The sequence below is a fragment of the Plasmodium inui genome, assembly GCF_000524495.1.
Source record: "Plasmodium inui San Antonio 1 unplaced genomic scaffold supercont1.18, whole genome shotgun sequence".
Lineage (NCBI taxonomy): Eukaryota > Apicomplexa > Aconoidasida > Haemosporida > Plasmodiidae > Plasmodium > Plasmodium inui.
The window spans coordinates 319,570-342,429 of record NW_008481852.1 but is presented as its reverse complement, the minus strand read 5'-3'; the positions used below and the strand labels follow the sequence as shown (position 1 = coordinate 342,429).

Below are 22,860 nucleotides of genomic sequence, written 5' to 3'. Positions count from 1 at the left end.
TTTTTTTTTTTTTTTTGGTGATTCCCTTAGGAACTCCCTTCATTTATGTATAGCTAGCCAAATGATCGTTTTGTTACTTTTCACAGCGGTTACTGCACTGTTGGGGGAAACACACACGTAAGCACTCGCACGAACGCGCATGCACATACAAAGGGGTACAAAAAAAACATTTCGCTTTCGAAACGAATCGCACAAACGGGGGGGGTGACACATAGCGTCGTCAAAAAAAGAAAAAAAAAAAATAAATGCCAAATGGAACGTGTCTAGGTCAACTCAGGTGACCTTGCTGAGGTAAACAAAGCATAAAAATATTTTGGCGGTTCCGAGGCTGCAGGGGGGAAGGAATTGAAAAAAATGGGGGTGAAATGGACGACAGGCACGCGGGGCAGACATGTGACCGGACAGAGTAACCGGACAGGGTGACCGCGCAGAGTTATCAGCGGAGTATTTCCAAAATTAGACACAGCAGCACACCTCGTGTGCTTTTGCGCGTCGACGCTGCACTCGCGGGGGGACCGCTACACTTACGCGTCATCGTTATGTATGCTGCAGTCGTTGTAGCTGGGAAGGAAGAACAGCGAGCCGGTCTTCACTGATCTCGTCTCCTTTCCGATGCTCAGTCTGACGTTATCGCCTTTGTAAATGTAACCATACTGCAGTAAGGGGGAGGGTCGGGCGGACATATGGCAGGGGAAGCGACGGGAAGAGCACCAAGTGGCGGCAACATCTTTTCGCACCACAGGACGGAAGGAAGTAGTGCATGTGTACATACACATATACATATATTATTTTTTTTTTTTCTTTAATATTACTATGAGGTTGTGGTTTATGTTTCCGAGCTCGATGGATCTGTTTTTGGCCAAAATGACATTCGTCGTTCTGCTTTGGGCCGTCAGTATCAGCGGGCCGATCTGAAAGAGGGGTGAAATAAATGGTGTGTGGGGGGTGCAGCTCTCCTTGATAATGCGCAGGAGAATGTAGACCGATGGTGTGCCCAGGGGGATCCCCGCGGGGTTACCTTGACACCGGACAGCCTTTCCCACACTGTGTCCGCGGGGTTGTAGGCGACTCCTTCCGAAAAAAAAAGGAAAATGGAAATAAAAATAAAATGACATCACACGACATCGCATGTTACCGCATGACATCACGTGGAAGGATATCCACACGTGATACTACGTCGATGGCGCAAGTGCATCAACAATGGGGTGAGCCAAACGAATGGGCATGACTCGCTAGGCCGCTCTCCGCGACCTTTCGCGACCCCCTCTTTTCAAACGTACTGTACGAAACGAGCTTGTTGTTCTCGTCCAAGAAGGTGGAGAAGTCCTGGTCGGCCCTGTGCTCACTCCTGGAGTTGCTGTCATCATTGGATTTGTTCCTATATGACTCCACCGACTTACTCTCTGCATGGTTTACGTTACTTTGATTGCTACTACTGCTGCTTTTTTTATAATGTGTGTCTGCTTGGTCCATTTCATTCTTTCGTCTTCTGCGCCGTCTTCTCTGTCCCTTTTTAATTTCCTTCTCTGAATGTCTTTCCTCCGACCCAGTACCATCCGATCTGGTTATCCTTCTTTTATTGGTTTGATACTCTCCTCCATCGTCTCCCTCGTAGGAAAGATTGTCCCGATTGTTTCTCGCTTGTTCAAAATGTCTGTTACAGAAAGTGGGATCTGCATGATTTGCTACATCCGGTTCGAAGGAGGCGTATGTCCGGGTGTACTGATCTTCATTCATGTTTGCACCGAAGTGGTTGTTCGCTCCAGTTGGCAGCAGGTATCCGTTGTGGTGGCTTATCTGCTGCTTCATCTGGTGATTCGCCTGCTGGTTCATGTGCTGGTTCATCTGCTGATTCATATGTTGGCTCATCTGGGTATGCATCTGGCTCAGCTGCTGTCCCATCTGCTGCCCAATATGTTGTCCCACTTGCGGGTTCAGGTGCTGCCCGACCGGCAGGCCCATCTGCTGTGCCAGGTGGGCGCTCAAGGGGTTCATCTGGTTCAGCTGGTTCATCTGGGTTATCTGGTTTAGCTGGTTCTGCGTGTTGTGCGGGTCCGCCAGTGGATGCCCCAGTGTTTGCCCAAGAGGCTGTCCAATTAATTGCCCTAAAGGCTGCCCTAACACCTGAGTGGGTCCTCCTAACTGGTAACTCGAGGGGTGCTCCATTGCCATTTGGAGGTGCGCATTGGGGTTACTCATCTGATTGTTATAAGGAGGGTTAATCACAGAGCCCATGTTGTTGTAGAGGGGGGGATGGTTCTGTTCACTGGTTACATTTCCGCTCGGACCACTCGCGGGGGCACCGGTCTGGTTATTCAGCTGCATGGTGGGGACGGCCATTCCTTTCGCGGATGCCACGTTACTGTGAGGGTCGACCGATGTGGCCTCCTCCGACGGGGTGGTAGTTTTCTTCACTTTGGGTCTTCCCCGCTTGCGCTTCACCGGTGGTTGTGTCGGAAGCGGTTGCGCCAGCGGTTGTGACTGCACTTGCTGTGGTTCTTCCTTGCCTGGCTGGTTTGCCTGCACGGCGGGTGAAACACCCTGAGTGGTACTCTGCGTGACGATCTGCAACGGGAGTGTAGTCCCAACCATGGTCACACTGGTCGCATTGGTCGCATTCTCATTCGGCATATTTGCTTCCCCAGTTGTATTCTCCTTAACGTCACTTAAAGGGTTAGTCGATTTGTTACTCAATACAGGGGCATCAGAGACCACCGTGGGGGGAGTGGCACTCTGCCCATTTAAGTTAACCTTAGGGTGATCTCCATCCATGTCGTCTTCATTGAGACGTGTCCTCTTATCATCCAGAGTGCAATGTTTTCCTTCACCCTGCTGATAAGATACATTGGCGGGATTGTCACTTCTCCGATTCGCTCCTTCGTCAAAATACGGCTTAGTAACATTTTGACTGTTTGGAGGGGTCCTCTTAGAAAAAGCATTCCTCTGTTGATCATCCGTGTGTAACTCTCTGTAGTGTTCATATGACATGGCACGTGGGTCATAATAATCTCCCTGATCTGATGAGGGTTCCCTGTGGGGATGAAACTCCTCATCGTAATAGTCCTCCCCTTCATAGCTACTTCGCTGGTGAATAGGACTGTATCCGCTGTGATAGTGGCTGCCCTCATGAGGTACTCCATAGGAGTCAAGCCCATCGTCACCAGCGTGAGGATCACCATCGTTCCTTTGGTCATACTTCCTATTCCCCCCACGGGGGTAGGCTCTTATCTGGTTCTCACTCGAATCTTGTCTTCGATAGGACTGGTTAACCCCCCTCATGTATTCACCTCGATGATAGGGGTGTGTGTTACTGGAGCTGCTCCCGTAGCGGTAGTCAGTAAACGAGCTGTCTCCCGCGTGGTACCGATCGTCCACGTGGTGCCTGTAGTCCACCTCGTACTGATCGCCCATCCTACCTTGGTTTGCCCCCCACATACCCACTGGGTGCCTACCATTTCGATACATGCTATTTTTGTAATTGGCCTCTTCATCCCCCTCCTTATCCGGATCCTCCTCTCCGCGTACCTTTCTGTACCCCCTACTGTGAGCACTTCTAAAATACGTGGTTGCATCTCCTTCCTCCGCTGAGTGCATGTCACGAGCAGGCGGATACACATCCCCTGGAAATAACTCATCCTGTTTAGGACCCACCATGTTTTTTTCATCTTCATAGGAGTAGTTCCCCTGGGGGTACTTCCCCTTGTGTGTCTTATCATAGCCATTCATGTGCATGCTTCGTGGTGGTGGCACATCTTCGTCCATGTACTGTTGTCTGTTCTGCTTGTTCGCATGGTGCATTCTTCTATTCATTTGCTGATGATTCGAGTCATCCACCCCTTCTTCCTCCCTCTCATCGATGCCATACCTCTCATCCGCTTCAACGTTCGCATTTCCGTCTGCACCCAATCCAGTGTCTCTCCTCACGCGCGCGACGCGATGGTAGCCTTTTGCGATGCCACTGTACTGGTGGATGCGATAGGCGCGGTGGCTGGTATTCTCACCGTTGCCGCTCCCTCCTCTCTCTCGTGCGTTCCCGAAATGGCCATCTCCATATCGACCTCGATGGGGGGCTCCTCCACTCTGGAAGGTGTCTTCCTCACCATGGCCCATCCCTCCCTCGGTGCTGCAAGTCAGATCCACATTGGCCTCGCTCCCTTGGAATGAGGCTCGCCCTCCGACTATATCCTCTGGGAGGTCTCCAAATGGTCTGCTACTCCTAACCTGTCTCTTCTCGTGCAATCCATTTCCGTGAAGGTACTGGTGGCTCACTTCATCTTGGTTCTCACTTCTCAGGCATTTCTGTGCATCGGAAGAAGTGCCCTGTCCGGGCTGCTTAGGAAGGAACATATGTTTTTTCCTCTTCTTAAATTGGGAGTCACCACTTGGTTTCACTTCTTCGGTGCCCTCGTAGCTGTAGTAGGATGATTCATCCTGGTAGTCGCTCTCACCGTAGTTGTCACCGCCTCGGTGGCCCTGCATGTAAACGTCCCCCCCCTGGTCCTTCGCCTCTATATATTTTACTCTCCTGTCACTATTGTACCGAGAGAACTTATCGTTCTGCCTCAAATAGTTCCCTTCGCTAAATCGGTTGTTACTTCTCTCCCCTTGAGGGTCTTCCCTGAATGCCCCCTTGGGGGGTGCTCCTTTGCCCGTGCGCAGTTCCCTCAGTTTGGACACATTCCATGCTGGGTCGTAGTGGGGCGGAGACTCCCCTTCCGCGTGATCTGCGTGATCGACATAATCTGCGTCATCTGCATAATGGGCATATTCTGCTTCTTCGGCTCCTTCCGCATGGCCCTCCTCGCCTGCACGTTTCTCCCTCATCATACTCTTCCTCACCTGCGCTATCCTCCTAATGACAGTCTCTTTATCGTCATCCCCCGCTTTCGCAAGGTTGACTATTCTATATACATTTTTGTTTACCCGAATGGCCTTCTCGTCGTTGCTATTCTGCGACTGTCCTAGTTCGTCGTCATAGTTTCGCTTCCCAAATTGTGCTTCCTCCTCACTGTTCTCATCATTTTGGAGGGATTCATTCGATGCATCTATGGTGGTTAATCTCGTTCTTCTATCATCACGACCGTATGATTGGGTGTATCTGCTGGGGTCCCTACCGTCTGGATTTTTTCCAAACTGGTTACCACTAACAGGGGAGTCATTTGAAAAAGTTGGGTCAAAAAACGGGTTCTGCTTGCTCCTTCCCGCATCGGAAGCTCTTCCCCCATCTGATCTCCTCCCCACAGAATACCTCTTAGAAACGGACGCAACGATGCTCGTTCTTGCTTTTTTCCCTTTACTTATTTTGGTGGGACTAGGAACGGAATAGCATGATCCCAGCGTCGAAATGTCATTGTCGAAATAGAATTCATCTTCTTTTTCCGAGTCATAAAATGAAGACACGTCATCGTCCACGTAACTGATTCTGCTCACTGTATTTTCTGGATGCTCATTTAGAAGCTGCGAAGTGTTCAGGCGATATATTTCACAAATATTGTCCGTATTCTGGGTGCTGTAATCCTTTGCCTTCTTATTTACCCCATCGATCGAATTGGACAGGGGGTCACTCAGATTGCTCAGGTTCAGGCTCTCGTTGTTTCCGCTGCAGGGGGGGGAGTGGAATCAGTGAGAGATGGAGTGGTGAAGTAGTGATAGACGTGGCAGGCATAACTAACGTGGTAAACGTAGTGTCCACATGGAGGAGTACCACATACACCATACATGCCGCTCTGCTCCTCCCCCACTTACAGTGACGAGAGGGGCTTCCTCTCTATGACGGTGAATAACCCATTGCTAGCCGTGGACTGATCGAGACCCTGCAGAAGAGGAGAAGGTTTTGGGAGGGTTAGCATCGTGGAGGTTAGCGGTGTGCCCTTGGGCCTATATCGTCGCACGGCAGGGCAAGGTCGCCCCTCCGTTGGACTTCCCACAGTAGGAAAGTGCCTCTTTGCAATGTCCACTTACAAAGTCAAATTTCTTTTCATCATTCATAATTCTGCTGAGGGGTTGCGGTTTATCTTCGCTTCGGCTCAGATGTGACGGGAGGACAAGACAAAAGATCGGCTGGACTGCAGTTCCCCCGGTGGGAACAACTTTGTGGGCTCACTGGAGGGGAGGCACGAACACACAGATGTATACAGATATGTGTACATATCTGTATGTCTGCATCGATGCATGCATGTGTGTAGAAGCACATGCATATGCACTCCTCGGTCAAAGGGGTGGACACAAAAAAAAGAAAAAAAAAAAAGAAGTTCGGGTATGCTTCAAAATGGGGAGCGCTGGCAATTTTGTTCACTTTCTCTCCACCTGGTCTGGAGAAAAATCACCACCATCCCGGGAAAATCAGGAGGATTGATAGTTCCCTGCCTTGTGGAGGCGAATGCACACTCGCCCAATTTGAGCGTTTTCACGTCTGCGCGTCTGTGCATATATGTCCCCTTGGGAATGACAAAAACATGCGTGTGAAAATACCAGCCGGATTCGATAACATCATTTAAGCGGGGAGGGGAGAAGGTGTGCTAAACAGTTGACCACTTCGCCTCCTAAAGTTTGCTTTGTCCCTTTGCTCGGCATGCAAAAATGAACACGCGTGAAAGTCAACTTATGTGAATATGTGCTTTTCCCTACGCTGGGATGAATACACGTATGCATGTGCACGTGTAAAAGGATACACTTATCTGCCTCGAAATGTAAAAAAAAAAAAAAAACACATTAACAGTGCTGAAATAACTTCGCGACAAAATTAAAAACTTCGATGGGCCAATTGACAAACGTAGAGGCAGCTCAAACAAGAGAGTGGAACGGGTGGAAAAAATGGAAATAAAGAAACACCAAAAAAAGAAAAAATAAAAACAAAATGGAAGAGGGAAAGAAGTACATACTTGCGCCAAACATTCATCGTCATTCTCAAAATTGAGGAGAGGGTTCCCCTTTTGTGCCATCCGTGCACTCAAAAGTATGTGTATGCATTTTACTACGTGGAAAAAAAAAAAAAAATGAATTGAAATGAAGGGAAACGAAAGGGGCATACCAAATGGGGCAATTTCAGTCATTCCCAGAGGGGTAAAAAAATTACACTCATCGCAGGTTGACCCTTTTGATAAATCCTTTCCTCACCTTTTTTTAATACAATTTTGCTGTTTCAATATGGTCTCTTCACCAACTAGACGTTTTACAAAACAGAGGTGGAGTGAAACATGTTCGCGTGGACTGTATGATCATCCATGTGTAAAGTTTCGCCCTATGGCAATTGTGGTATCCCATGCGATGGTTCCTTTTGCACAATGATTTTTTTTTTTTTTTTTCTTTTTCATCCTTCTGGATGACGGGATGACTAGTGAGACCTTTTGAAGGCGTTCCCGCGTTGCATTCTTTTTGCGCGATTGAATGCGTTGCTCTTTTGCTCATTTGGCCGCTCAGCCTTTCGCGGGCGGCGCGGTGTGCAAACAGGAACGTGCAAGTGGTGTAATGGGACGAGATGTAATGAGTTGGCGGTGAATCACTCGGCGGAGCGACACCCCCGTTCTGCGAATATCATATGGACAAACGGCCCAGTCGCGCGCGCAAGGTATTCCCCGATTGAAGGGGTTTATGCCCCTCCGTGTGGCGCTTCCCGCGGTTCATGCGGTTGCCACCTCGCCTCGACAGGTGCGGTGCATATGGGTTCCCCTGTTTCTCCCCGCGGTCACAAGTATCTGCAACTTGGGGAAAGGCCCGAATATATAGGTGTGGTGCCGAGGCAGTTTTTAAAATGGGATCATTACTGTTACTGCGTGCCGCTTCTCGAAGTGGAAAGGGGGCAAAGCAAGAGAAAAAAGAAATAAAAAAAGCAAAAAGAAAAAAAAAATAAATTAACAAAACAATACAGGAATAACAGCAAAGCAACATCCTCGTTCAGTTGTTCCCTCCTCCCCACGACACCAGGTAAAAGCGGACTAGGAAGCAGCTGTGCCATTGTCCTCATGGAAACTCTACGGCCACACGGCTGAACGGATTAGTCTCAAGGGGGAATACCTCAAAATATTGGTCCAGTTCTTGATCAATCTTTTTTTTTTTTTTTTTTTTTTCTCCCCAAAAATGAGAGGCGCCAAATGGTCCCTACCTCACTAGTATTTTTTGCAAAGCGTTAGGACGAACAGATCCGTTCGGTGAGTATGGTTTGAGGAATGACTCTTCTTCATTCCTGCGATTGCCAATCAGGGGAACTTCTACATAAAAGGGGCTTCCTAAGTATAGCAGTGAAGAGATTCCTCTCCTCCTCCAACCCGGGGGCCCTTTTTTCCGAGTAACTATACAAAAGGGGAAAACCGAAATGGACATTTATTCCTCTCCGACTGCCCCATCTTCGAAACAATGCAACGGAAAGGGGAAAAAAAAAAAAGGAAAGAGGGAAGGGCGCATTGTTAACAACACACTGTACACATGTGTAGCTTCTCAATTATGCACTTTATGTGTGCCCACCCTCACGTGCGTAACCCCTTCGGTCCAGTTTAATGACTAAGTTTGGGAATATCCTCACTGTGTACTACATTATTTTCCATTTTTGCGGGGCATTCAAGGTACCGCATTGTTGCGAAAGGCTGGTGCTGTGGGGTGGAGAAGGACAGCCCATTCGCGTCCCACAGCGGCACTGCGTCTATTCCAGCAAAGCCAATGCCACACAAAGGATAGGGAGCAATGTACGGTCCTGTTACCACAACACGCTTCGTAACCATGAAGGGAATAAGCAGACTAAGCTATTTTACAGAAGCAAGAAGGAAAAGGACATCCAGGAGTCAGGCTACATGTATCCCTTCGATCACTTAGAGAGAAAGAAAAAAAAATTTCCTCCTGACCCTTATCAGCCAACTGACGAAGAGAGGGAAGAAAACACGGCAGATGTGTTGGATGAGGAGCTAGACGATGATGAGCTGCTCAGCTTTGACGAGGACGACGATGCGAAAAGGCACTTTGGGGAGACAACCTACAACGCGCCGATCAGTGGGCACAGCTCGGAGGGGGAGAGAAACCACCATGATGCGGGCGAAGCGGCTCATGCGTCTGATGTGGACGAGCTCATCCCGCGCGAACTCGTGGAGGAGGCTGAAAACGGGAGTGTCGCTCCAGACGAATCGCAACACGAACGGGAGGTGGTAAAGATCTGCGTACATTCCGCAGGAGAACAGAGAATCGAGGCCGAAGTGATGAAAGACCAGCTGTATTACCTGTTTCACTCCTCCATGGACAGCGCCTTCATCGAGTTCTTTCGACTGCAAATTGAATCCTCCATCAGTGAAGAGGAGAAAAACACATCCGTATCGTACACCTTTGGGGAAAGCAATTACCAGGCGCCAATATCGTGTGTGCAAGACTTAATAAACTTTTCCCAGCGTTTGCAAAAGTCGCTGACCAAAAGAATGGAAGATGCTCATAGGGAAAAAACTGATGAAGAGATGACGTATTTGAGTAAAAGCATGCGAAAGGAACTCGAGAGAGGGAAAAAAGAAAGGAACATCACACACACTTCAAAACGGAACCTGCAGATGAGTATCGAATCCTCGTTAAAGCTAATAGAAAAATGCAAACAGAACTTGTACAGGCAAAACTATGAACGTACTTTACACGATTTGAAATTAGCATACAGCATGTTGCCGTGTAAATATTATGGCTTCTTCCTCTCCAGCATTTGTGCAAACATATCGATGTTGTCCTACTACACAAATGACATGCAAGGCACTTTTAACTTTTCGCTAAAGGCAATAAAGTACGAACCGAAATACGCATTGGCGTGGAAATGTCTCGGAGATGCATACAGAAGCTTCCGAAAGTTTTGGCAGGCCAGAAATTTTTACGACATAGCGATACACTTGGGCTATAAAGACGACAAGGGAGAGAACTTCAGAGAAATCGTGGCCGAGTTAAACAAACTGACCGTGGCTGCTTTGAAGAAGGCAGATACGTTAAAGGAAAATATGAACAACTGCACCAACGTTGTCGTGAAGAAAAACATCGGAATTGTGCTCAATAAGAATCCGGATTCGATTGGGGGGTGTTACGTGTCGTACATCATTGAGGGGGGGAAAGCGAGCAAAAAAAATTTCCACCATGGTGACCAAATTGTTGCACTGAACAATATCGTTACGTATGGTAAGCCAATTGACTTTTGCTTAAAAGCTTTCCAAAAGAATGAGGGGTCCTACGACATCGTTTTTTTCAGGGGAAACATTATCGAGCTGTACGGCCTGCGCGCCTACCAATATTTGGTCGAACATGGTTTGTTTCACACCCTCTTCGAAAATGAAAAAATCGCGTCTTTCAAGCGGAACGAGACCATTTTGTTTGACTTGCGTGGGTTCGGCACCTTTTCCGAGTACGGCGTCTCGCAGGGGGGATAGTAAATGGAAAATGGCGATGGGCCATCCGAACGAGCTAGCCAAACGTGCCAACCAACCCCTCCATGTCTGCAAAGAAAATTCCCGAAAGGGGAAATTTACCTGAACGGTGCAGGCGACGTTGGCGCGCCACACCAGACACAAAGGCCGCACAGCGCATATTGCCTGCCAGCCCACGTTACACCGCTACCTTTCGCACGTTACACTTATTTTTTTGTGTTTCCACTTCATCGAAATTTGTTCCGCGTGGCAACTTCGACATCACCTTGCCCGTTCATAAAAAGGTGGAAAAAAATATGAACATAAAAAAAAAAAAAAAAAAAACACACAAAGAGGCAATGACACACAAAGAGGCAATGACACACAAAGAGGCAATGGCACACAAAGAGGCAATGGCACACAAAGAGGCAATGGCACACAAAGAGGCAATGGCACACAAAGAGGCAATGGCACACAAAGAGGCAATGACACACAAAAATGCAAAGACACACAAACACGTAAAGACACGGCTTGACCATCCCTCCCACACGTCAGTCCTCCCTTGCCCACCTCTGCGAGTACAATATCTTATCATACAGATTTACGAACGATTCATATTTCTCCACGTCCCGCTTGGTCCACTTCCTGGTGGGCTTCCGTATGTCCTGGTTTTTGCTAGTACAACTGGTTTGAAACTTCTCCCTGAGTTTCTGTATATGTATGGGTATTTGGCAGTCACTTAGGAAGGAGCGGAAGTTCTTTTCATAAGACCTCCTCAACGGGGCTGAAAAGAGTTTGTTTTCCTTGTAGAAGAAGAAGGCCAGAAATTTAATGGCACTGAGCTTTACGCTCAGGCCCGGGTAGAGGGGTCGGTGTTTTCCTAACTCGTACAGCGCCTCACACAGGATGTCATACAAGTATGTCTTCAGATAAACCATCGTAGTGACATCATTTTGGTTTTTCATTTTTTCAAAAATAATTTCGAAAATGTTTTGATTGTTTAAGTAGTCCCCATGGTTAGTCACAAACTTTTCCATTTTCTCTTCATTCTGGAAGAGGTAAAGTTTTTGTTGGTACTTTATGCAGCACTGTTTATCCCCCTTGACGAAATCGTTTTGGTCTCTCAAGCTCACCAGGCAGAAGCCTTCATTTTCGATCTTCTCGTTTTCTTCCACTTTATCTACTTTTTCGAATGTAGCCAATGGTTTCTCTATGACGGTGAACTCCGTGGGGTTCTTCTCGAACATAGCCACCTCGTCGGGACCACTCACTAGGTAGAAGCGCCCGTCATGGTTCACTGTGTAGTGATCGTATATGTTGCATTTTTGTAAAATGTTTTTCTCCTTATAGGTAACTATGCAGTACTTATCAAACTTTATTTCCTGTTCGTAATTTTCCCTTTCTTCAATATTGAACCCTTTGAAGTAGGCCGTCTTGTGGTTGTACTTGTATCGGTTGTATCTTTGGTAGTTTTCTATCGTCTTCTCTATGTCGTTCGTCAGTTTGCATTTCATTTTCCACACATTTGTGTGTTCTACGTGGATGACATTGTTATATTTTGGCTTGAAGATTTTCTCGATGTACTTCACAAATGGGTAGTACTGCGGGAATGTTCCCTCAGTGCGCGGGCAGGGCATACCTTCCTCTCTGTGCTTAGGTTTTTTGCCCATCGTTTGGGGGGCTGCCTTCTCGGACGCGGCATTTTGGAAGGCGGCCTTCTGGGACGCAGCATTTTCTGGGCGTGCCGCTTCCATTCGTGGCTGCCCCTCCCCCCTGTGCAGTATAAAAACCAAGTGTGGGATTTTTTTCTCCTTGAGGAGATGCTCCAGTTGGAACCTGCTATAGGGGAGGTTGCAGAGGATGCACCCGTGGGCGAGGACATCGTACTGATTCATCCGAATGCGCAGCAGTTCCATGATGTCCGCATCGGTCAGGCGCTTCGTCCGCATAAGTTGTTTAAATTTCCCGATTTGGAAACCGAAGGAGAGTAAATTTTGCGGATGAATCACCGCACACTTGGTGTTCCTCGCCAGCTCATCGTACAAGTCCTCCATTTTTCCATCCGAGTACACAAGTATGAAGGGGGGCACAAAGCAGGGGTCTGGTTTCATCTGTATTAAGTAACCAATGGGGTCCTTGCTAAATGTGTCCAACTCCTCCTCCGTTTTGAAATAAAATAAAAACGAATTGTACAGAAGAAGGTGCTCCGTGTCGATGTCCACGATGCTATCGATATTGACCGGAGAGTAGTAATAAAAAGCAGACAATTTGGCATAGTTATTTTTTTTTAAAAACTGGGCCCATAGTTTGTCTACCCTCTTTATGTTCTTCTGATGGAAGAGACTGTTCCTATGTTGGAGTATTCCTCTGAGCTTTGTCTCTATGGATGTCTTCACCTTGGTCACGTGTATTTTCCCTGCGTCGATGCACCACACATTTGTGTTATCTCTCAATCGGTTAATGACTTGCTGGTTTCTCTTCGACGTCTTTTTTATTTTGCTGAGTAGCTTTTTTTCTACCTCCGCAAATGGCTGCTTCGTTTGTCCCTTCTTTTCCCCCTTGGAGTTGTCTCCCCTGACTGGTTCCTTCTTTAGATCATCTGCTTCACTGCGGCTTGGCTCTCCCTGGTTGAAGTAACCCGCCTTTTCCCACGACGCTTTCAGGCCACACTTCAAATAAATCACATGCTCAGGGATCCTAAAGGAGCATTTCAGAATTTTCTCAAAAGAGTTCAACCCCTTCTCTACCAAGAAGTTATACTTACTGTTTAGTAACTCCTTTTCGTTTTTTTTTAGAAAACATTTTTTAATTTGTTCTACCTTTGGGCTGTCCGCGAGGTAGGCGTAGGGGTCACCATCTGAGTTGGCGCCACTTTGGGAAGCCGTTCTCTCGGAGGGGGCCTCATCGGAGGAGTCTCCTACGTGGGGGGGGAGGTCCACCTCGTCGGCACCACGTTCAGCGACGCGCCTATGTAAATCTCGCGGTACACTTCGCGGTACAGTTGGCTCTACACCTGGATTTAGACATGGATCTACACTTGGATGGAGATTTCCCTGCAGGCTCCTCCCCCTGTGGAGCCTCTCCAGGCAATGTCTCACCTCCTCGCCAGACCCCGCGCTGAACAGTCCGCCGCCTTTTGGGACGAACCTAATGATGCACATTTCCAGCTTCTCATGCAGGACGACACGCATCGCCACAATTTTAGCTACGTTCAAAACGAGATTCACCGGCTTGACGCGAGAAAACAACACGTCCAACATCTGCTGTTCTTCCTCCAGTGAGTACTCCTCCGAGGGGTTCACGAAACGTAGGTTGTTCTCTAAATATTCCACATCTGCCTTGTTCAGCTCAATTTCACAATCATGAAATTTAGCTAGCCAATTAGAACAAAAGAGGAACTTTCCCAGTACGTCCTTCCTCTTCTTCCGGTTCATTCCATCCGTAAGCTTGAAAAAGTAGACATATTTGAGAATGTAAAAACAGGTGGGTCCAAATATGTTGGTGAACTCCTTCTGTATGTCCACACATTGAAGAAACAATTTGCATGCAATGGTCTTAATCTCTTTTTCAAAATGGCACCCCTCATCAGTTAGAAGTAGCACTCTCAAAGGAGGCACAGAGAATTCTCCCCAAAATGACTCGTTCCTTTGGAAGAAGTGGAACGCATTATACATATTGGACAAGTGGTGGACCTTCCCCCCATAGACTAGCTTTACCCCCTTTCCGCTTTTGTACAACCAGTTATGCTTCGATACAAGATAGGGGCAATACACATTGGTGAAGGAGCAGTTTAGCTTACTTGCCAGAGTCTTATCCCTCAGCACCTCACTATAGTCATAATAGGAATGCACGTACGGGTTCATCAGCTTCCTCACTTCATTCGCGTAATGGCTAACGTTCGTCTCGTTGCCCATTTTGAGGTAGTGGACTTGGTACTTTGCTCTCCTCAAACGTTTAATCTCTTTTTTGTAATGCCTACTACAAACATACATGGAGTCGTGTCTCCACGTCATTTCGCATAGATCATCGCTGCTCATCCCGGTTCGTCCGAGTATTCCCTGATGTATGTCCTGTCTCATTTGTTTCTCCTCCTTCTTCACATCAAATGCGATGATCGTGTCTATCTGGAGGTTCACTTTCTTTAGGAACTCGTATACTTTTCTATTCAAGGGGAGCCCCGTTATGATGAAGTGAGTGCTTTGAGGGGTTGTCCTCGATGGTGAATCACCTAAGGAGGGTTGCCTCCACTGGTAGTCACTTCGCCTTTCTAACTCCTTGGCGTAGTTCCCATTTTCCTCCTCCACCTGCATCGAGATAACACAGAGTAACTCCTCAATCGTCTTGTTTATGCTGCTCAACGTGGTGCATCTAAATAGGTCGTCCACCAAGGAGATGAATTGGACGTTCGTCTTCGAGGAGCTACCTTTCCCTATTAGCAGGCTGTGGAGGGCCTTGATTTTAACTGCCTTTAGGGAGATTCTTTTCTGAGAGGCATCCTCCGTAGGATTGTCCTCTGGGGGAGAATCCTCTGTAGGGTCATCCTCTGTAGGGTCATCCTCTGGGGAGTCCCCCTCTGTAGGATCTTCCTCTGTAGGGTCATCCCCTGGAGAGTCCTCTCCCTTAGAGGCCACCCCATTTGCGCTCCCTCCACTAAAGACGCGTTCAATGTGCCGCCTCAGTTCGTGGAGCCCTTCCTCCACTTGCCGCAGGACGAACACATTGAAGTAGTGTTCCTTGTTCATACGCATGCACAGGTACCGGACGATGAAGAGGGGCGACACGGTTTTTCCCTCCACGAGCCGATTTATCTCGAACAGGTAGGAGTCTACGTTGGGGTGAGTTTCCCTGACTGGGTTCTCTGCTCCGTCTTGTCCCCCCTTTTCCACCCCCTTCCCCTCCTCACAGGTCAGATCCTCCAGCGAGAGGAAGAACCTCTGGAAGTAATCCTCCAAGTCGATGTGCACCACCCGCTCTGTCTCCCTGACAACGTTCATCACTTTCTTCTGTACGTCCATACTGGAAAAATAAATAACCATAGTAAAGCTTATGTTTTCCTTTATCTTATTGCTGGTGTAAAATTTCGGATACATCAGAAACTCCCTCATTTTTGAAGCGCTGTCTAGCAGGTACATCTTATTCTTGTAAGTCGCCATGAACTGTTTCTTTCCCTTGACAAACCTCCTCTCGTTGACGTAGGTCACGGGACAGTACTGGTAGTAGTCACCCCAGTGTCGGTAGTACCGCAGGTTTCTGTGCCCTACGAAGGACTTCTTGCTTTGGCGGCCGCCCGACTTGGCTTGCGTCAGTGGAAGGCTATCCCCTCGAAGGGAACCCTTCTCCACGGCACTAGCGTAGGCGGACCCCCTGTCTGCGTCTTCCCCTTCATCGGAGACGCCATCATCTCGGTCAACTACATCAGCTGCATCAACTCGGTCACCTTCCTGAACTCCGTGAGGTGCTCTTCCACGACCAGATTTATCAACTCCAATGGCGCCTTCCAGCGTATCGCCTCCTCCTTCTTTCCTGCGGGCAGTGTCTTCCAATGGGGACTCCCTCCCCGGGATCCTCCTCTTTAGGTTCACCACCAAAACGCTAGACCCCTTCTCCGGACAGTACTTGAACGGGAAGAAGTTATTTTTAAGATGGTAAGAAAATTGATTTCGGATCATGTTGACGTGGAAAATCTTCCAGAGGGTGTCCTCATCGGGTGTGTCGCGTTGGTCTTGTCCGTCGCGTCGGTCCCCTTTGCCGCTTCTTCCGATGCTCCTCTGGCTAACCATATCCACGCGAATGAGTCGGATGCCAAACTTTTCCGCCACCGCGCGGGCGACATCTTCTTCCTTTCGTCCCCCCGATTGGTCCGCTTCGCCTGCTTCGCCTGCTGAGTCTCCTTTTACGTGTCCCCCCTCCTCTGGTGGTGACAGCTCATGACTACTGCTTCCCCCATTGGCGGTGTCCCCTTTGTGCAACTCGCTGACCCCCTCAACCAGCAGGCGAATGTCCCTCTCGAGCTTCATGCAGCTGATGCTTCTCCTCAACTCAGCATAATAATCCCTGTAGTACTTCTCGGGGTCGTCGCACCGGTAAACGTAACACATTTCTTTACTCATTTGGCTCAAGTATTTTTCACTTATATTTTCTACGTTTAGGATTCCGCGGGAAGTTCGCTTTGCGTGGATGTTTTCTTTGCTGGGTTGTCTACGGGGGGAGGTGGCCTTGCTTCCCTCCTCGTCGGTGTCATCTCCATCGGTGCTGTCCTCATCGGTCTCATGCTCATCTGTATCATCTTCATCGGTCTCATCGTCATCTGTATCATCCTCCCCTGTGTCATCCTCTTCCGTGGCGCCCCCCCCTTGGGCGTAGTTTTCCTCGGACCCCCCCACGGTCAGGCACTCTTCCTCTGCGCCCACGTCCTCATCGACCGTTTCAGGTGGGTCGGAGAGGTTCGCAGCGATAGCAGCATCCGTAGCATCCGTGGCGTCCGGCAGCCGTTCCCTCTGTAACACCCGCAGCATCTCTTCGTCCTCTGCATCACCCTGTTCATTTGTAGAGTCCCCCTCTGAATCCTCCCCTGAGGGGCCATCACCTTGTCCCTGCGAATCTGCCTCGTCCCCCTCGCTAGAACCCACAGAAGGGGCGACTCCGGATGAGGTACTCCTCTTTTGCTTCCTCTTTTTACCTAAATTGCTACCCAGATGCACATCCCCCCCATCAACGTTTATCATCTGGAGGGGTTCAGAACAACTCCTTCCGCAGAAACGGTTCAGCAGCTCTTCGTAGATGCCCTCCACGTGGGTTCGTTCTTCGCTCCTGCGGTTGGGTGAAAAATGGGGAGACATGGATGACACTCAGATGTAGAAGACGGCGTACTCTCACCAGGAACACCCTAAGGAGTGACTTGAGTAGGCCGAGCTGAGCAGTCCGAAGGGAGAAGTGCCAGCCGAGTGACCTACCTACCCACCCCCTCGTGATCCTGCAGAAGGACACAGAAACAGGGGAAGCTGTCCTTAAACGGATTGGCAAGAATCAAGTGGCGATCCTCCAGGAGAAAGTTAGACACAACGATCCCATCCCCCGATCGTACATTTTTTACCAAATTCAGATTCAGGAAAGTCATATAATTGAGGTAATTCAAAGAGGAGAGCTTCTTCCATTTGTGGAGAAAGTACTCACCGTAATGGAGAAACTTGCCCGTCAAGTAGAGAAGGGATCCATTATTTTTCGAAATGATACTATTCAGAGATTCTAACGTTAGATCCATCACCTTCTTACAGTCGATGCTTTTTCCATCCCTTAACTCCTCATTGATTAACTTCCCCAGTGGAGACAGAAAGTGATTTTCCAATGTTAGATTTTTTCTCAATACTAGAGACGGCTCGATGAGGTCCACTTTTAATCTTTTCGCAAAACGGTAGACGTAGCTTTCTCTCCGCCTGGACATGATTACGAAATTTTCCTTCTTCTTCCTTCTGTTTATTTTGATGAAGTGTCTCATTTTGTGAGAATCCTCTATGAGCAGGTACTTGGTCTTGGAGCGGTTGCCCTTGTTAGCGGCATTGGCAGTGTCAGCGGCGTTGGCCGTGTCAGCGGCGTTGGCCGTGTCAGCGGCGTTGGCCGTGTAAGCGGCGGTGGTCATATCAGCAGGGGTGGTCATATCAGCAGGGGTGGTCATATCAGCAGGGGGGGTCATATCAGCAGGGGTGGTCATATCAGCAGGGGTGGCCGTCTCAGCATGGTTAACCATGTCAGCGAGGTTAGCCGCTCCCTCCTCCGTTGCTCCCCCAGTTAGTGCTTGCACTAGCGATGCACCTCCGGTGAAGGCTCCCGCTGTGATACCTCCCGTGGTAATGCTTTCTGCGGTTATGCCTTCTGCGGTTATACCTCCTGCCGTGATGCTTCCCTCCGTCATTCCTCCCTCTCCGCCTTGTTCAGGAGACGCCTCTCGTTTCATGGCCCGTTCGGTAGCCTCCACCTTTTTGGTGGCTTGTCCAGGTGTCTCCACTTTTGCGATCATATGTCTAGGCGGCTCCATTCCTTTCATGGCCCCTACTGTAGCCTCCACTTTTTCGATGACCCCTCCAGGTGTTTCCATTCCTTTCATGGCACGTCCTCGAGACCCCTGCTCCTTGATGACTTGCTCGTCCGACCGGTCCCTTTTGCGCCTCTCTAATGACTCCCGTTTCACTCCGCCGGGGTAGCCTACGACGTCATTTTTTCCATCACTCTTTACACTGTTTTCTAATGATTCACGGTTCGCCTCACCGGGATGACTCGCCAAGTCTTTCTCACCATCAGTGGATACCCTTTGCACAGCGTGCTGATCATCAATCGGCGCTGCGTCAGCTATGCCAGTATGAAGTCCCCCCTCTAGGAGAGCTTCTTTCCCTTCGTTTCGAGTCGATGTGGGGGATGCCCCCGTTTGGCTCTGGCCCGCCGTATAGCTTCCCACACCAGTGTGTCCACCTCCCTCCACTTCGTCATCATCAAAGAGAATACTCCTCACAGCGTCTTCGTTACGGATTATGTCCTTCACGAGATCATCCTGAATTTCATCCCCCAGGAGTTGCGATTCGTCTGTTGGGGAGCCGCTCCTTAACAGCGCTTCTTCCTGGCCCTTCTTCAAAACGGCCACCTCACTTTGAATTATGACTTCATTTAATATCTTTCCCATCTCACTAAAGGTTCTATTGATATCGAATGGGGAGGTCCCGCTTCTATCATCTCTGTTCTTTTCATCGATGTTTTTTATAATTTCTAGGCTTTGGAGCAATTCGTCTTTCATCTTGGAGATGTTTGTCTCCCCTTGGCTATCCGCACTACCGAATCGATTCAGCTGGGAGTCTCCCTCCGCTGATTCGTCCTCCCACACTGCGTCCTCTTCCTCGGACTGATCAGGAAGATCAACGCGATTAACATGCTCATCGGTTGTCTCCCCCTTGGAAGCGCTCCTCCGTTTCACTTTCTTCATAAATATATCAACATTCCCTTTGTAGGAATCCATTTTATTGGCCATGTCTTTGTTCACCGTTTGGAGGAGCTCCCTCTGCTGGTTAAGCTGTGCATCCCCCTCTTCGGCTGCGTCATCCCCGTGTTCAGCGATACCGCCCCCGGTTGCTGCATCCCCCTCTTGGGCTGCGTCATCCCCGTGTTCAGCGATACTGCCCCCGGTTGCTGCATTCCCCTCTTCTGCTGCGTCCTCCCCTTTTGCCGCCTCCTCCCGCTGGCGCTTCACCTCGTGCTTCTCCTCCTCTTCCTTCGTCCTCACTTCTTTATCCAACTTGTCATCAAACGAAATGTCCTTTATGTTGAAGGAGGAACCGCTTGACCCATCTCCAAGGAGAATCTTCTTTCTCTTTGCTGCACCGTCAATGTCATTCACGCTGAGTTGTCTTTCCAATTGGGTCCGACTTTCATCGAACAGCTCCCCCAGCGAGGTATCGTTTTTTTCCCCCTTCCTTAATTTGTCCTTCTCCTGCTTTAGCTCCTCCAAAGTGCGCTTCTCATTCTCGAGGTAGTTCTTAGCCTTAAGCAGATCGATTGATTTTTTCGATCTACCTTCTCGCTGATCGTTCGGCGCGCTCTCTTTGTCCTCTCCTCCCGCCGCTTCCGACGCTTCCGCCGCTACTCTCAAATTGCTTCTCAACACATCCACGTATTCTTCATCCGACCCATGCGGGTCATCCTTAGCTTCTTCCATTTCTACCCCTCTGGTTGGACTAGGACTTCCTCCCTCGTTGACCCCTTTCTGTACCACAGACTCTTCAGACTTGTGAGACTCCTCTTCGAGTCGCTTCACAAGCGAGGCTTCTTCCCCCGAAGGGATGTCGCCTTTACCTCTCTGAGTTGACACTTCATCGTCATCATCACGTGGGGTAGCGGTCTTTTTTCCTTCCCCAACCGATGAGCCTATATCTCCCTGCACTTCTTCTTCTTCTCCTCCTCTCTGAGTGTCGCCCCTCTTGCCCTTCTTCTTTCCTCTTCCTCGTGGGGAGCCTTGCCTGGGGTCGTCCCTGCCTAGGTCATCCGCTGAGTTGCCCTCCACATCGCCTGCAGCTTCGCCATTCGCGTCTACGTTTGCTTCTACGTTTCCTTCAACCTTTGCTTCTACGTTTCCTTCTACTTTTGCTTCTACGTTTCGTTCTACCTTTGCTTCTACGTTTCGTTCTACCTTTGCTTCTACGTTTCCTTCTACCTTTGCTTCTACGTTTCCTTCTACCTTTGCTTCCCCTTCGGCTTCCCCATCTTGATGATCCCCCTCCTGGCCCAGATGGGGGAACTCCTCCCGCGCCCCCTTCCTAAGCGTCTCCTCTCCAAAATCCAGGTTCGAGTCCAGGCGCAGGAAATGCCTCTTCTCCGTCGGGTTGAGGTCACTCAAGGGGCCCCTCTCCTCCGCATCGATGTCCTTCCCATCGGCAGCGCCATCCCCCTCGTGGTCATCCAAATCGACGATTTTGCACTCCTTAGTGAATTCAGCAAAGTTTATTCCGTCAATGAGGAGGGAGTTTTCCAGGCTGATTTTTTCGTTACTTTGAGCGGCGGCGGCCCCTTCTCCTTCACCGGGGCCCGTCTCTTCCGCTTCACCGTGTTCACCCGGTTCATCCCCGCTTGACCTCTTGGTTCTCTCTTGAATTTCCTTCAGTACGTCCTTTTTGTCTGCTAGGGATCCCTCTGTCTTCCTCCTTCCTTTGTCCGCCTCCTCGTCTTCCTCATTCTGCTTTCCCGTTTTCACTGCGAAGGTGAAGGTGTTTCTTTTTTCGATGCTTCCCGGGATGCCTGACTGAGACTTTTCCACCGCCTCGCTGCATAGTTCCTTTTTCCTCTTCGTCGGATCATCTTTCAGTTGGTTCTTCTGTTCTTTCGTCGGTTTTGACTTTTCATTGGTCCTTCCTTTGTCTATGTTGTGTTGGTGTGGGGTGTATTTGTGTTGTGTCTGTGGAAGGGGTAGGTCCACTGGTGCGATGCCCCATAAAGAACGGCGTCGATATAATCGCCGCTGATGCGCTATTGCACTAAGGCAATACATTCGTACGCTTGTACGTTTGTAATTCTTTTTTCCTACCCGCTGAGGAGAGGCGGCCATCCCTACTGGCGGCGTAATCACCGTCGCGCGGGTACCCCCTGGGGGAGGAGTCTCCCTCCTGGGAGTCTGTCCCATCGAGGTACTCCAGTGGGTTTATCTCGTCCACATCAAGCAGAACAATATTTTTCTGCAAATACGAATCATGATGCCTATTGTTGAGTATATTTTCAAACAAGTTGCGATCCAATATGTCTTGTCCATCCAGATCATCATCGTAAAGGAAGGAGTCCTGAATCTTATAGCTATCGCTAAACCGTTTTGTGAATTGCTTCTTAAATTGTTCCACTTGGCTGGATAGCCTTTTTATAGATTTCATATTTTTGATGAAGCTGTTGCATCTATCATCCTCCTCCTCATTATGTCCATTTTTAGAACCCAAAATTGGGTTGTCAAAAAGAGATAGCTTTTTCATCTCTTCTTTTCTCCTAAAATGTATCATAATGACGGGTTTTTTCTTTACAATCTCTCCATTCTTCTTCCTAATTTCGATGAAGGTGATTCTGTAAAATAGCGTCTTCAGAAAGTGAGCATAGTCACTAGCATTTATTGTCGGCGTCCAAATATCCGTCAGTTCGAAGAACGCATTAAAAAAAGATTCAAAGGTTAAATACCTATTCCCTTTACAATCATTGTTCCATTCGTCACTCACGATTTTGATGACCTCTTTGATATCAAATTGAGGTATTAGCACTTTACAGATTCGGAGCATTATTTTAAAGTACTCCACTTTGGTGAATCTTCCATCCATAGGTTTGTTTAGCACGTTCGTCCATATGTTTTTTACGCATTGCACGAATTGGGGATCGTTTTTTATTTGTTCTCTTTCTCTCTTCAGATCTTCATTCTCAAATTTGATGTCCCCCTGGTTCAGGTACTGTCTCAGGTTGTCTGGGTCGCCGTCCCCGGGGAACAGCTCGGAGAAGTTGTCCTCCATCGTAGGGGGGGAACACTTATCGGAACAGCTTCCTTATCAGGGGAGCTTCCTTATCGGGGTTACGCCCTTATAAACATTCACACTCCAATCGCTACCTTCCCGAATGGACGAATTAGTAAGCCACCCCCGTTGTTGTGTGTTTAGCCCTATCGCGCAGACTACAAAAGGGGTGCACCGTGTGAGCACTTTTTTCCTGCGTTCATTGTGATGGTGAACCCAGCTTGAAAAAAGGGGGAAGCTCATAAGAAGGGACATCACTTCGATTCGCAAAGAAGGAATTCTCACGTGTGCCCATACCTATACGCATAGAGATAGCTTATGTGATAAATGTGTTTTTCTTCCCCGCTTGGAGGGGTGGATGCCCCAAACGCTTTTAGACAGACGCTTTTGGAGAGCATGTAATTTTTCTTTATTTTTTCTTCTTCCCTCCAGGTAGGCATCGCACATTTGTCCTTTAGCAAGTGTATGCCTTTTCTAATTTTTTTTTTTTTTTTTTT

At 48.6% G+C, this 22,860-nt stretch overlaps 3 protein-coding genes across 3 annotated transcripts; 1 reads left to right on the top strand and 2 right to left on the bottom strand.

The window, feature by feature from the left end:
• Positions 1–524: 524 nt before the first annotated feature.
• On the bottom strand, positions 525–5,988 carry C922_03938 (hypothetical protein; the record flags this gene model as incomplete). Its single annotated transcript, XM_008819525.1, has 6 exons — positions 525–653; positions 813–911; positions 1,019–1,071; positions 1,281–5,599; positions 5,746–5,813; positions 5,962–5,988. 6 exons carry the CDS (start codon positions 5,986–5,988, stop codon positions 525–527), a joined length of 4,695 nt encoding a protein of 1,564 aa, XP_008817747.1.
• Positions 5,989–8,492: 2,504 nt separating this feature from the next.
• Positions 8,493–10,373, top strand: C922_03937 (hypothetical protein; the record flags this gene model as incomplete). Its single annotated transcript, XM_008819524.1, has 1 exon — positions 8,493–10,373. One exon carries the CDS (start codon positions 8,493–8,495, stop codon positions 10,371–10,373), a length of 1,881 nt encoding a protein of 626 aa, XP_008817746.1.
• A 527-nt stretch (positions 10,374–10,900) lies between these two features.
• C922_03936 (hypothetical protein) lies at positions 10,901–22,363 on the bottom strand (the record flags this gene model as incomplete). The annotated part of the gene is made up of 3 exons (XM_008819523.1): positions 10,901–17,159; positions 17,303–21,242; positions 21,409–22,363. 3 exons carry the CDS (start codon positions 22,361–22,363, stop codon positions 10,901–10,903), a joined length of 11,154 nt encoding a protein of 3,717 aa, XP_008817745.1.
• Positions 22,364–22,860: the final 497 nt, after the last annotated feature.